At 58.1% G+C, this 12,030-nt stretch overlaps 1 protein-coding gene across 2 annotated transcripts in view; it reads right to left on the minus strand.

The window, feature by feature from the left end:
* DNMT1 (DNA methyltransferase 1) overlaps nucleotides 1-12,030 on the minus strand; it is a 34,992-nt gene that overhangs the window by 3,807 nt on the left and 19,155 nt on the right. The window contains exons 23-32 of one of the 2 annotated variants that reach the window (XM_085563179.1): nucleotides 11,406-11,598; nucleotides 10,207-10,297; nucleotides 8,526-8,657; nucleotides 6,906-7,188; nucleotides 5,743-5,884; nucleotides 4,552-4,718; nucleotides 2,776-2,953; nucleotides 1,524-1,719; nucleotides 1,256-1,419; nucleotides 170-286 (exon numbers count right to left, since the gene is read on the minus strand). In XM_085563179.1, coding sequence (XP_085419305.1) covers nucleotides 170-286; nucleotides 1,256-1,419; nucleotides 1,524-1,719; nucleotides 2,776-2,953; nucleotides 4,552-4,718; nucleotides 5,743-5,884; nucleotides 6,906-7,188; nucleotides 8,526-8,657; nucleotides 10,207-10,297; nucleotides 11,406-11,598 — 1,663 coding nt within the window. Of the gene's footprint in view, nucleotides 1-169; nucleotides 287-1,255; nucleotides 1,420-1,523; nucleotides 1,720-2,473; nucleotides 2,589-2,653; nucleotides 2,954-4,551; nucleotides 4,719-5,742; nucleotides 5,885-6,905; nucleotides 7,189-8,525; nucleotides 8,658-10,206; nucleotides 10,298-11,405; nucleotides 11,599-12,030 lie in introns of those variants that run through there. The other variant, XM_085563180.1, reaches the window with a different exon arrangement.

Below are 12,030 nucleotides of genomic sequence, written 5' to 3' on the forward strand. Positions count from 1 at the left end.
AAAGGAACAATGGACAGTGGACAATGGGACAATGGACAATGGGACAGAGGGACAAGAGGACAATGGACAATGGGACAAAGTGACAAAGGGACAAGAAGTCGGTGCCCAAGGGGACAAAGGGGACAAGGGGACACCGTGTCGGTGCCACCGCGGTGCCGGTGCCACCCACCTGTCTGTGCTTGTCCAGGATGTTCCCGAAGAGCCGGAAGGTGTCGGGGAAGCCCTGGGAGCGAGCGCACTCGCGCACGCTGACCACGCGGTGCTGCTCGGGGTGCAGCACGCGGCCCTGCAACGGCACCAACCCCACAGGGTGGCCACCATGGACCACCAAACCCAACGTGGTGGCCACCACACCAACGTTCTGGCCACCACTGACCGCCAAACCCAACGGGGTGGGCACCATGGACCACCAAACCCAACGGGGTGGGTACCACACCAACGTTCTGGCCACCACTGACCGCCAAACCCAACGGGGTGGGCACCACACCAACGTTCTGGCCACCACTGACCGCCAAACCAAACGTGGTGGCCACCACTGACCGCCAAACCCAACGTGGTGGCCACCATGGACCACCAAACCCAACGTGGTGGCCACTGGAGACCATCACACCCAACGTGGTGGCCACCACACCAACATGCTGGCCACCACGGAGCGCCAACCCAACATGGTGGGCACCATGCATCACTAACCCAACGTGGTGGCCACCATCACTGAGCGCCAACCCAACGTGCTGGCCACCACAGTGCGCCAAACCCAATGTGCTGGCCACCACTGACCACCAACACAAATGCTGGCCACCACTGACCACCACATCAACATGGTGGCCACTAAAAACCACCACACCCAACGTGGTGGCCACCAGAGACCACCACACCAACATGGTGGACATTGGAGAACATCACACCCAACATGGTGGATGCTGGAGACCACCACACCCAACGTGGTGGCCACTGGAGACCATCAAACCCACCATGATGGCCACCACTGACCACTACACCCAATGTGGTGACCACCAGAGACCACCACACCCAACGTGGTGGCCACCACTGACCACCACACCCAACGTGGTGGCCATTGGAGACCATCACACCCAACCACGGGGCCACGGTGGCCATCGGTCACCACCAAGCAACCCGCCCAACCGTTGGGACACTGACGACCGTTGGCCACCATCGAAGGCTGGGACGCGGTGGCCACCGGTGACCCCCACCGACGCCCCCCGCCGGCCGTGCCCGCGGCCGTGCCCGCCCTCACCTGCTTGCCCATGGGCTCGGGGTTGGTGACGGTGGTGCTGAAGAAGCCGTCCCACTCCAGGCGCCCGTAGAGGCCGGCCCAGTGGTTGTGCCGGTTGCCGGTGTGCGGGAGGCACCACGGGATGAGGGTGTTGAACTGCCGGTCGGCCGGGTCGCACGGCTTCCCTGGGAAACACCAAAACACCACCAAAAACCAAACCCCGGGAATTTCCGGGAGAACGGCCGCGCCCGCCGGGCCGGGGACGTGTTTCCGGAGGTCCACCACCCACCTTCGGCGCAGGAGCAGACGCCGCGCAGGGCGCCGGCGCTGCTGCGGCCGTTCTTGCGCTCGTGGTGGGTGTAGCGCAGCTTGCGGGTGGTGGTGCCGTCCGAGAGCCGCACCTCGATGTTGGGCAGGTCCCGCCAGTCGGAGCCGGGCGCCAGCGGGATGTGCCGCATCCGCGCCGCCACCAGCGCGCTCATGTCCTGCCGCCGCCGGCGACAACGGGCCGCGTTGGGCACCGCCGCCGGGGCCCGCGACGTCCAGCGCTCCCAAAGCCAGCACTCCCAAAATCCCCACCACCAAAACCACCATTCCCAAAATCCCCACCGCTCCCAAATCCAGCATTCCCAAAATCCCCACCGGTCCCAATTCCAGCATTCCCAAAATCCCCACCACCAAAACCACCATTCCCAAAATCCCCACCGCTCCCAAATCCAGCATTCCCAAAATCCCCACCGCTCCCAAATCCAGCATTCCCAAAATCCCCACCACCAAAACCACCGTTCCCAAAATCCCCACCACTACCAAAACCACCGTTCCCAATGCCTCCACCATCCCCAAATTCACCATTCCCAGCACCTCCACCATCCCCAAATTCACCATTCCCAGCACCTCCACCATTCCCAAATTCACCATTCCCAAAATCCCCACCATTACCAAAAGCACCATTCCCAACATCTCCACCATTCTCAAAATCCCCACCATTCCCAAATCCACCATTCCCAACACTTCCACCATTCCCAACACCTCCACCATTCCCAAAATCTTCACCATTCCCAAAATCTCCACCATTCCCAGCACTTCCCCCATTCCCAAATCTGCCATTCCCAAACCCCCACCATTCCCAGCACCTCCCCCATTCCCAAATCCGCCATTCCCAAACCCCCACCATTCCCAGCACCTCCACCATTCCCAAATCCACCATTCCCAACACTTCCACCATTCCCAACACCTCCACCATTCCCAAAATCTTCACCATTCCCAAAATCTCCACCATTCCCAGCACTTCCCCCATTCCCAAATCCGCCATTCCCAGCACCTCCCCCATTCCCAAATCCACCATTCCCAGCACCTCCCCCATTCCCAAATCCCCCATTCCCAAATCCTCCATTCCCAAACCCCCACCATTCCCGGCACCTCGCCCATTCCCAAATCCGCCATTCCCAAAGCCCCACCATTCCCGGCAGTTCCCAGCAGCTCCCCCATCCCGGATTTGGGCGGCTCCGGCGGGATCCGGCGGCTCCGGGTGCCGTTCCCACCTTGCAGATGTGATCCCTGAGGATGGGCTGGTACTGGGAGCCGCGGATCTGGCGCTGGAACCACGACTGGGGCTCGCCGTTGTAGGAGATCTCCAGCGCCGAGGCGCCGTTCCGGATCTCCGGCAGGTCCGACATCGTGTCCCGCACCGTGATGGTGCGGAACGGGCCCGAGTACGTCCTGCGGGCACGGGATTCCCAACTCGCCATTCCCAATGAATGCGGAATTCCCAACTCGCAATTCCCAACTCGCAATTCCCAACTCGCAATTTCCATCTCAGAATTCCCAACTCGCAATTCCCATCTCAGAATTCCCGACTCGCAATTCCCAACTCGCAATTCCCAATTTGGAATTCCCGACTCAGAATTCCCAACGTGGAACTCCCGACTCAGAATTCCCAACTCGCAATTCCCAATGCGGAATTCCCAACTCGCAATTCCCAATTTGGAATTCCCGACTCAGAATTCCCAACGTGGAACTCCTGACTCAGAATTCCCAACTCACAATTCCCAACTCGCAATTCCCAATTTGGAATTCCCGACTCAGAATTCCCAACTCACAATTCCCAATGCGGAATTCCCAACGTGGAACTCCCGACTCGGAATTCCCAACTTGCAACTCCTAACACGGAATTCCCAACACAGAACTCCCAACGCTGAACTCCCAACTTGGAATTCCCAACTTGGAACTCCCATTTCAGAATTCCCAACTCCCAATTCCCAACTGAGAATTCCCAACTCGGAACTCCCAACTCAAATTCCCAACTCGGAACTCCCAACTCAAATTCCCAACTTGGAACTCCCGACTCAGAATTTCCAACTTGGAATTCCCAATGCGGAATTCCTATCTTGAAACTCACAACTCAAATTCCGAACTCGGAATTCCCAAACCAGAATCCCCAAGTGCCGAATTCCCAAAGCAGAATCCCCGAGTGCCGAATTCCCAGACCAGAATTTCCAAGTGCTGAATTCCCAAAGCGGAATCCCCAAGTGCCGAATTCCCAAACTGAAATCCCTGAGTGCTGAATTTCCAACACTGAATTCCCAACTCAGAATTCCCAAACCAGAATCTCCAAGTGCCGAATTCCCAGACCGGAATCCCTGAGTGCCGAATTCCCAAAGTGGAATCCCCAAGTGCCAAATTCCCAAACTGGAATCTCTGAGTGTCGAATTCCCAAACCAGAATCCCCGAGTGCCGAATTCCCAAACCAGAATTTCCAAGTGCCGAATTCCCAGACCGGAATCCCCGAGTGCCGAATTCCCAAACCAGAATCTCCAAGTCTCCAAACTCCCAAACCAGAATTTCCAAGTGCCGAATTCCCAAACCGGAATCCCCAAGTGCTGAATTCCCAAACCAGAATTCCTGAGTGCCAAATTCCCAGACTGGAATCCCTGAGTGCCAAATTCCCAAACCGGAATCCCCGAGTGCCGAATTCCCAAACCAAAATCCCCAAGTGCCGAGCTGCCAAACCGGAATCCCCGAGTGCCGAATTCCCAAACCGGAATCCCCGAGTGCCGAATTCCCAAACCAGAATCCCCGAGTGCGAAATTCCCAAACCGGAATCCCCAAGTGCCAAATTCCCAAACCAAAATCCCCGAGTGCCGAGCTGCCAAACCGGAATCCCCGAGTGCCGAATTCCCAAACCAAAATCCCTGAGTGCCAAATTCCCAAACCAAAATCCCCGAGTGCCGAGCTGCCAAACCGGAATCCCCGAGTGCCGAATTCCCGGCATCCCCGATGCCGAACCGGGATTCCCGCCCGGCATTCCGGGCTCTCACCGGGTGATGTTGCTGACGAACTTCTTGTCGTCCACCACGACGCTGAGCTGGCAGGCGCGGGGGGCGAAGACGTGCAGGGGCTCGGGGAACATGGGCAGCTTCTCGCCCGGCGCCGCCGCCAGCACGATGGCGCGGCGCCGCGTCTGCGCCACGCCGTACTGCCCGGCCTGCGGGCACAGCCCCGCTGGCACCACGCCGAGCCGGGCACGGGCCCACCGCGCCCCGGGGACACACCCCGCCCCGGGGACACACCCCGCCCAAGGGACACAGCCCACCCCGGGGACACAGCCCACCCAAGGGACACAGCCCACCCCGGGGACACAGCCCGCCCTGGGGACACAGCCCGCCCCGGGGACACAGCCCACCCAAGGGACACAGCCCACCCAAGGGACACAGCCCGCCCCGGGGACACAGCCCACCCCGGGGACACAGCTCACCCAAGGGACACAGCCCACCCCGGGGACACAGCTCACCCAAGGGACACAGCCCGCCCCGGGGACACAGCTCACCCAAGGGACACAGCCCGCCCCGGGGACACAGCCCACCCCGGGGACACAGCCCGCCCCGGGGACACAGCCCACCCAAGGGACGGGGTGGGGATGGTCCCAGGGCCACCCCAGGGGACAATTCCTGAGGGATGTGGTGGGAATGGAGAACCTGTCCCCTCTGGGAATGTCTGCAGGGCCACCCCAGGGGACAATTCCTGAGGGACAGGGTGGGGATGGTCCTAGGGCCACCCCAGGGGACCCACCCCACACGAGGGATGGGGTGGGAATGGCCCCAAAGCCACCCCAGGGACAATTCCTGAGGGACGGGGTAGGATTGGAGAACCTGTCTCCTCTGGGAATGTCCCCAAAGCCACACGAGGGGACAGTCTCCTTTGGAGGGGACAATTCCTGAGGGACGCGGTGGAAATGTCCCCAGAGCCACCCCAAAGGACAGTTCCGCCTCTGGAGGGGACAATTCCTGACGGAACTGTGGTGGCCATGGCCATGTGGAGACTTCATGGAGATGGGAACGTCCCCAGAGCCACCCGAGGGGACAATTCCCCCTTTGGAGAACCAACTGGGAATGGGCCAATTCCCAACCCACAGCTCCTTTGGGAACGTCCCCAAGGAGCGACACCACCACCATTTCTTGGGGTGCCAAAAAAGGGTTTTTTCGCCCCAAAAGCAGCCCTGGAGAGCCCACCTGGAGCACCCCGAAGGTGCACTGGTAGCCCATGCGCACCAGGCAGCGCAGGGTCAGCTTGAGCACCATGGACCTCTTGAAGGACACGAAGTTCCGGACGTTCTCCAGCAGGAAGAAGCGCGGCCGGTAATAATCGCAGTAACTGCGGGGACAGCGGCGTGGCCAGGGGACACCGGGTGGGGTCTCACCCCAAAAATCCTCTCCGACATCCCAAAAAATCCTCTCCACACCCACCAGGAGACACCGGATGGGGTTTCATCCCAAAAATCCTCTCCATTGCCCCAAAAAACCCCCTCCACACCCACCAGGGGACATCAGGTGTGGTCTCACCTCCCAAAAACCCCCTCCATCAACCCAAAAACCCCCTCCACACCTACCAGGGGACACTGGATGGGGTTTCATCCCAAAAATCCTCTCCAACATCCCAAAAAATCCTCTCCACACTTACCAGGGGACACTGGATGGGGTTTTGCCCCAAAAATCCCCTCCATCACCCAAAAAATCCTCTCCATACCCACCAGTGGACATCAGGTGGGGTCTCACCTCCCAAAAGTCCCCTTCACTGCCCCAAAAAATCCCCTCCACACCCACCAGGGGAAATCTGGTGGGGTCTCACCTCCCAAAAGTCCCCTTCACACCCACAAGGAGACACCAGGTGGGGTCTCACCTCCCAAAAATCCCCTCCAACCCCACAAGGAGACACCAGATGGGGTCTCACCTCCCAAAAATCCCCTCCAACCCCACGAGGAGACACCAGGTGGGGTCTCACCTCCCAAAAATCCCCTCCAACCCCACAAGGAGACACCGGGTAGAGTCTCACCTCCCAAAAGTCCCCTCCATCAACCCAAAAATCCCCTCCACACCACAAGGAGATACCAGGTGGGGTCTCACCTCCCAAAAATCCCCTCCAACCCCACGAGGAGACACCAGGTGGGGTCTCACCTCCCAAAAATCCTCTCCATCAACCCAAAAATCCCCTCCAACCCCATGAGGAGACACCAGGTGGGGTCTCACCTCCCAAAAATCCCCTCCAACCCCACGAGGAGACACCAGGTGGGGTCTCACCTCCCAAAAATCCCCTCCATCAACCCAAAAATCCCCTCCAACCCCACGAGGAGACACCAGGTGGGGTCTCACCTCCCAAAAATCCCCTCCACACCCACCTGAGGAAGGAGACCACCAGGGAGTTCTTGAACTTGGAGTAGGTGCGGGAGTTGAAGCGGTTCATGCCGCTGAAGCCCTGGCACGGGGGGCCACCGCAGAGCATCTCCACGTCGCCCTTCTGGGGCAGCTTCTGGCCCAAGGAATTGGTTTTCTCGCCGGCCATGACCAGCTTGAGGAGCACGTTGCAGTCCTCGGTGAACACCGTGGTGCCGGGGTTGTTGAGCCGGAACGCCTGCGCCGCCGGCTCCCACATCTCGATGGCCCAGAGCGTCTCCGAGACCCCTGCGGGCACGGCCGGGATGGCCGGGGGTCAGGGTGGGCACGGGGAATGGGCACGGGGAATGGGCAGGGATGGGCAGGGATGGGCAGGGATGGGCAGGGATGGGCACTGGGAATGGGCAGGGATGGGCAGGGATGGGCACGGGGAATGGGCACGGGGAATGGGCAGGGATGGGCAGGGATGGGCAGGGATGGGCAGGGATGGGCACTGGGAATGGGCACTGAGAATGGGCACTGGGAATGGCCAGGGATGGGCAGGGATGGGCACTGGGAATGGCCAGGGATGGGCAGGGATGGGCAGGGATGGGCAGGGATGGGCAGGGATGGCCAGGGATGGGCACTGGGAATGGGTAGGGATGGGCACTGGGAATGGGCACTGGGAATGGGCACTGGGAATGGGCACTGGGAATGGGCAGGGCTGGGCAGGGATGGGCACTGGGAATGGGCAGGGATGGGCAGGGATGGGCAGGGATGGGCACTGGGAATGGGCACTGGGAATGGGCAGGGCTGGGCAGGGATGGGCACTGGGAATGGGCAGGGATGGGCAGGGATGGGCAGGGATGGGCACTGGGAATGGGCACTGGGAATGGGCAGGGATGGGCACTGGGAATGGCCAGGGCTGGGCACTGGGAATGGTCAGGGCTGGGCACTGGGAATGACCAGGGCTGGGCACTGGGAATGGTCAGGGCTGGGCACTGGGAATGACCAGGGCTGGGCACTGGGAATGGGCACTGGGAATCATCATGGATGGGCACTGGGAATGGCCAGGACTGGGCACTGGGAATGGTCAGGGCTGGACAGTGGGAATGGGCACTGGGAATCATCATGGATGGGCACTGGGAATGGTCAGTGCTGGACACTGGGAATGGGCACTGGGAATGGTCATGGATGGGCACTGGGAATGGCCAGGACTGGGCACTGGGAATGGCCAGGACTGGGCACTGGGAATGGTCAGGGCTGGGCACTGGGAATGGTCAGGGCTGGGCACTGGGAATGGCCAGGACTGGGCACTGGGAATGGCCAGGACTGGGCACTGGGAATGGTCAGGGCTGGGCACTGGGAATGGCCAGGACTGGGCACTGGGAATGGTCAGGGCTGGACAGTGGGAATGGGCACTGGGAATCATCATGGATGGGCACTGGGAATGGCCAGGACTGGGCACTGGGAATGGTCAGGGCTGGGCACTGGGAATGGGCACTGGGAGTGGACACGGATGGTCATGGATGGGCACTGGGAATGACCGGAGCCGTGCGGGCACAGCCAGGCCGGGCACTGCCAAGGTCCAGCCGATTTTGCCGCCGGCCAGGCCCCTTCCCAAGGCTCCGGCAGCCGGAGCTCACCTGCCTGGTGGAAGCCCTCGGAGAGGCCCCCACAGCCGGAGAACACGTCCAGCGTCCTCAGCTTGGGCACCTGCAGCTGGGCCGGCTCCCGCTCGCTCTGCTCGGCGCCCGCCGCCTTCCCTCTGCCCTTCCCTGCGAGCCCCGCGCGGGTCAGCGCCCGCCCTTCCTCCTCCTCCTCCTCCTCCTCCTCCTCCTCCTCCTCCTCCTCCTCCTCCTCCTCCTCCTCCTCCTCCTCCTCCTCCTCCTCCGCCTCCTCCTCCTCCTCCTGCTCCTCCTTTCCTCCTCCTCCTCCTCCTCCTCCTCCTCCTCCTCCTCCTCCGCCTCCTCCTCCTCCTCCTCCTCCTCCTCCTCCTCCTCCTCTTCCTCCTCCTCCTCCTCCTCCTCCTCCTCCTCCTCCTCTTCCTCCTCCTCCTCCTCCTCCTCCTCCTCCTCTTCCTCCTCCTCCCGCCTCTGCAAGCCAGCACCTCCCAGACCCTCTTCTGCCCCTTTTTTACCCATTTTCTGACCTTTTTTTACCCATTTCCACCCCTTTTTACCCATTTTCTACACCTTTTTTACCCATTTTCTGCGCCTTTTTTACCCATTTTCTGACCTTTTTTTACCCATTTCCACCCCTTTTTACCCATTTTCTACACCTTTTTTACCCATTTTCTACACCTTTTTTACCCATTTTCTGCCCCTTTTTTACCCATTTCCGCCCCTTTTTTACCAATTTTCTGCCCCTTTTTTACCCAATTTCCACCCCTTTTCACCCATTTCCGCCCCTTTTTTACCCATTTTCCACCCCTTTTTTACCAATTTTCTGCACCTTTTTATCCATTTTCCACCCTTTTTTACCCGTTTTCCGACCCTTTTTTACCAATTTCCACCCCTTTTTACCCATTTTCTACACCTTTCTTACCCATTTTCTGCCCCTTCTTTACCCATTTTCTGCCCCTTTTTTACCCAATTTCTCCCCCTTTTTTTACCCATTTCCGCCCCTTTTTTACCCATTTTCTGCCCCATTTTCTGCCCCTTTTTTACCCATTTCCGCCCCTTTTTTACCCATTTTCTGCCCAATTTTCAGCCCCTTTTCCACCCTTTTTTCTGCCCTTTTTCCTGTCTTTTTCCATCCTTCCCTGCCCCTTTTCCCATCCCTTTCCCATCCCTTTCCCACCTTTTTCTACCCATTTCCCAGCCCTTTTCCACCCCATTTTCCACCTACTTTCCACCTCATTTTCCATCCGTTTTTCCACCCATTTTCAGCCCCTTTTCCACCCTTTTTTCGGTCTTTTCCCATCCTTTCCTGCTCCTTTTTCCATCCCTTTTTCTGCTCCTTTTCCCACCCTTTTTCTGCCCATTTTCCACCCCATTTTCCACCCTTTTTCCAGCCCTTTTCCACCCCATTTTCCACCCTTTTTCCACCTCATTTTCCACCCCATTTTCCACCCTTTTCCATCCCATTTTCCACCCTTTTCCCACCTCATTTTCCACCCTTTTCCCACCCCATTTTCCACCCCATTTTCCACCCTTTTTCCAGCCCTTTTCCACCCCATTTTCCACCCTTATCCCACCTCATTTTCCACCCCATTTTCCACCCTTTTCCACCCCATTTTCCACCTACTTTCCACCCCATTTTCCACCCTTTTCCACCCCATTTTCCACCCTTTTTCCCACCCTTTTCCACCTTTTCCAGCCTCACCTTTCCCTTTCCCCTTCCCCTTCCCTTTGTTCCCGGCGCTCCGGGCGTGGTTGGGAGGATCCTCAAAGCTCTTGGTTTTGGCGTTGTAAGCCTGGAAAAAAATCCCAAAAATCCCCCAGATTTGGGATTTAGGACACGAGGAGCTTTTCCAGCTCGGGAACGGCCCCGGGATTGCCAAAATCCCGTTGGAATCAGGGAATGGTTCCATGACTCCGGGGCAGCAGAACCCCAGGGACACACGCAGAGTCCCCAGGAGCTCGTTCAGATCCTCCAAGGACAATTCCAGACCTCCAGGAACTCATCCAGGTCCTTGAAAACCCAAGATTTGCTCCCTAAAATGCTGGAATTGGCCCCAAATCCAATTTTCTCCATGGAGAAACCCAACTTTGCTCCATCCCTGGTGTCTCCAGACCTCCAGAACTCATCCAGACCCCCAGAACTCATCCTGATCTCCAGGAACTCATCCAGACCTCCAGGAACTAATTCAGATCATTGCAAACCCAAGATTTGCTCCCTAAAATGCTGGAATTGGCCCCAAATCCAACTCCTCCATGGAAAAACCCAACTTTGCTCCATCCCTGGTGTCTCCAGATCTCCAGGAACTCATCCAGATCCTTGAAAACCCAGATTAGACCCCCAAAATCTCAGACCTGGCCCCAAATCCAACCTTTCCATGGAAAACCCACCTGGAGACACCAGAACCTTCACTTTGCTCCATCCCTGGTATCTCCAGACCTCCAGGAGCTCATCCAGATCCTTGAAAACCCAGATTTGCTCCCCAAAATCGCAGAACCAGCCCCAAATCCAACCCTTCCACGGAAAACCCACCTGGGGTCACCAGAACCTTCACTTTGCTCCACCCCTGGTGTCTCCAGACCTCCAGGAACTCATCCAGATCATTGCAAACCCAAGATTTGCTCCCTAAAATGCTGGAATTGGCCCCAAATCCAATTCCTCCATGGAAAAACCCAACTTTTCTCTATTCCTGGTGTCTCCAGACCTCCAGGAACTCATCCAGACCTCCAGGAGCTCATCCAGATCCTTGAAAACCCAGATTTGCTCCCCAAAATCGCAGAACCAGCCCCAAATCCAACCCTTCCACGGAAAACCCACCTGGGGTCACCAGAACCCCCCGATTTTCTCCATCCCTGGTGTCTCCAGGCTCCTCCACCCTGGAGGAACATCGTCCCTTCCCTCACCTCCAGGAAGTAGAAGCGGTCCAGGCCACCGGCCGAGTAGTCCTGGATGCTCTCGGTCAGGTCCTCGCCGTAGACCACGGAGCAGCGGCCCTGGACCGCCCGGAACTCCACGGTGGCCTCCTCGTCGCTCCAGTAGAGGAGGTTGATGTCGGCGTGGTAGCTGGCCTTGGTGGACTTGTGCGTGTTCTCCGGCCTGGAAATTCCCAGAAAAACGCCGGGATTAGGGAAAAAAACCCAGGTGGGTCCTCTTCTTGGTGGGGTTGGGGCTTGGAGAAGAGATTTTGGGTGGGATGGAGGCAAGGGTGGAGGTGGGATGGGGAGTGGGTTGAGGGAAAGGGGTTTGAAGGGAGCTTGAGGCATGCAGAGATGGCCAAAAGTGTCCCAAGATGTCCAAAGACCTCCCACGACATCCAAAAACATCTCAAGATACCCCAGGACATCCAAAAATGTCTCAAAATACCTAAAAATACCCAAAAAGACCCAAAGAAATCCAAGGAAGTCCAAAGACATCTCAAGATATCCCAGAACATCCGAAAGTGTCCCAAAATAGCTAAAAATACCCAAAAAGACCCAAAGAAATCCAAAGTAGTCCAAAGACATCTCAAGACACCCAAAGATATCTCAA

Source organism: Lonchura striata, chromosome 30 (assembly GCF_050655825.1).
Source record: "Lonchura striata isolate lonStrDom1 chromosome 30, ASM5065582v1, whole genome shotgun sequence".
Classification (NCBI taxonomy): Eukaryota; Metazoa; Chordata; class Aves; order Passeriformes; family Estrildidae; genus Lonchura; species Lonchura striata.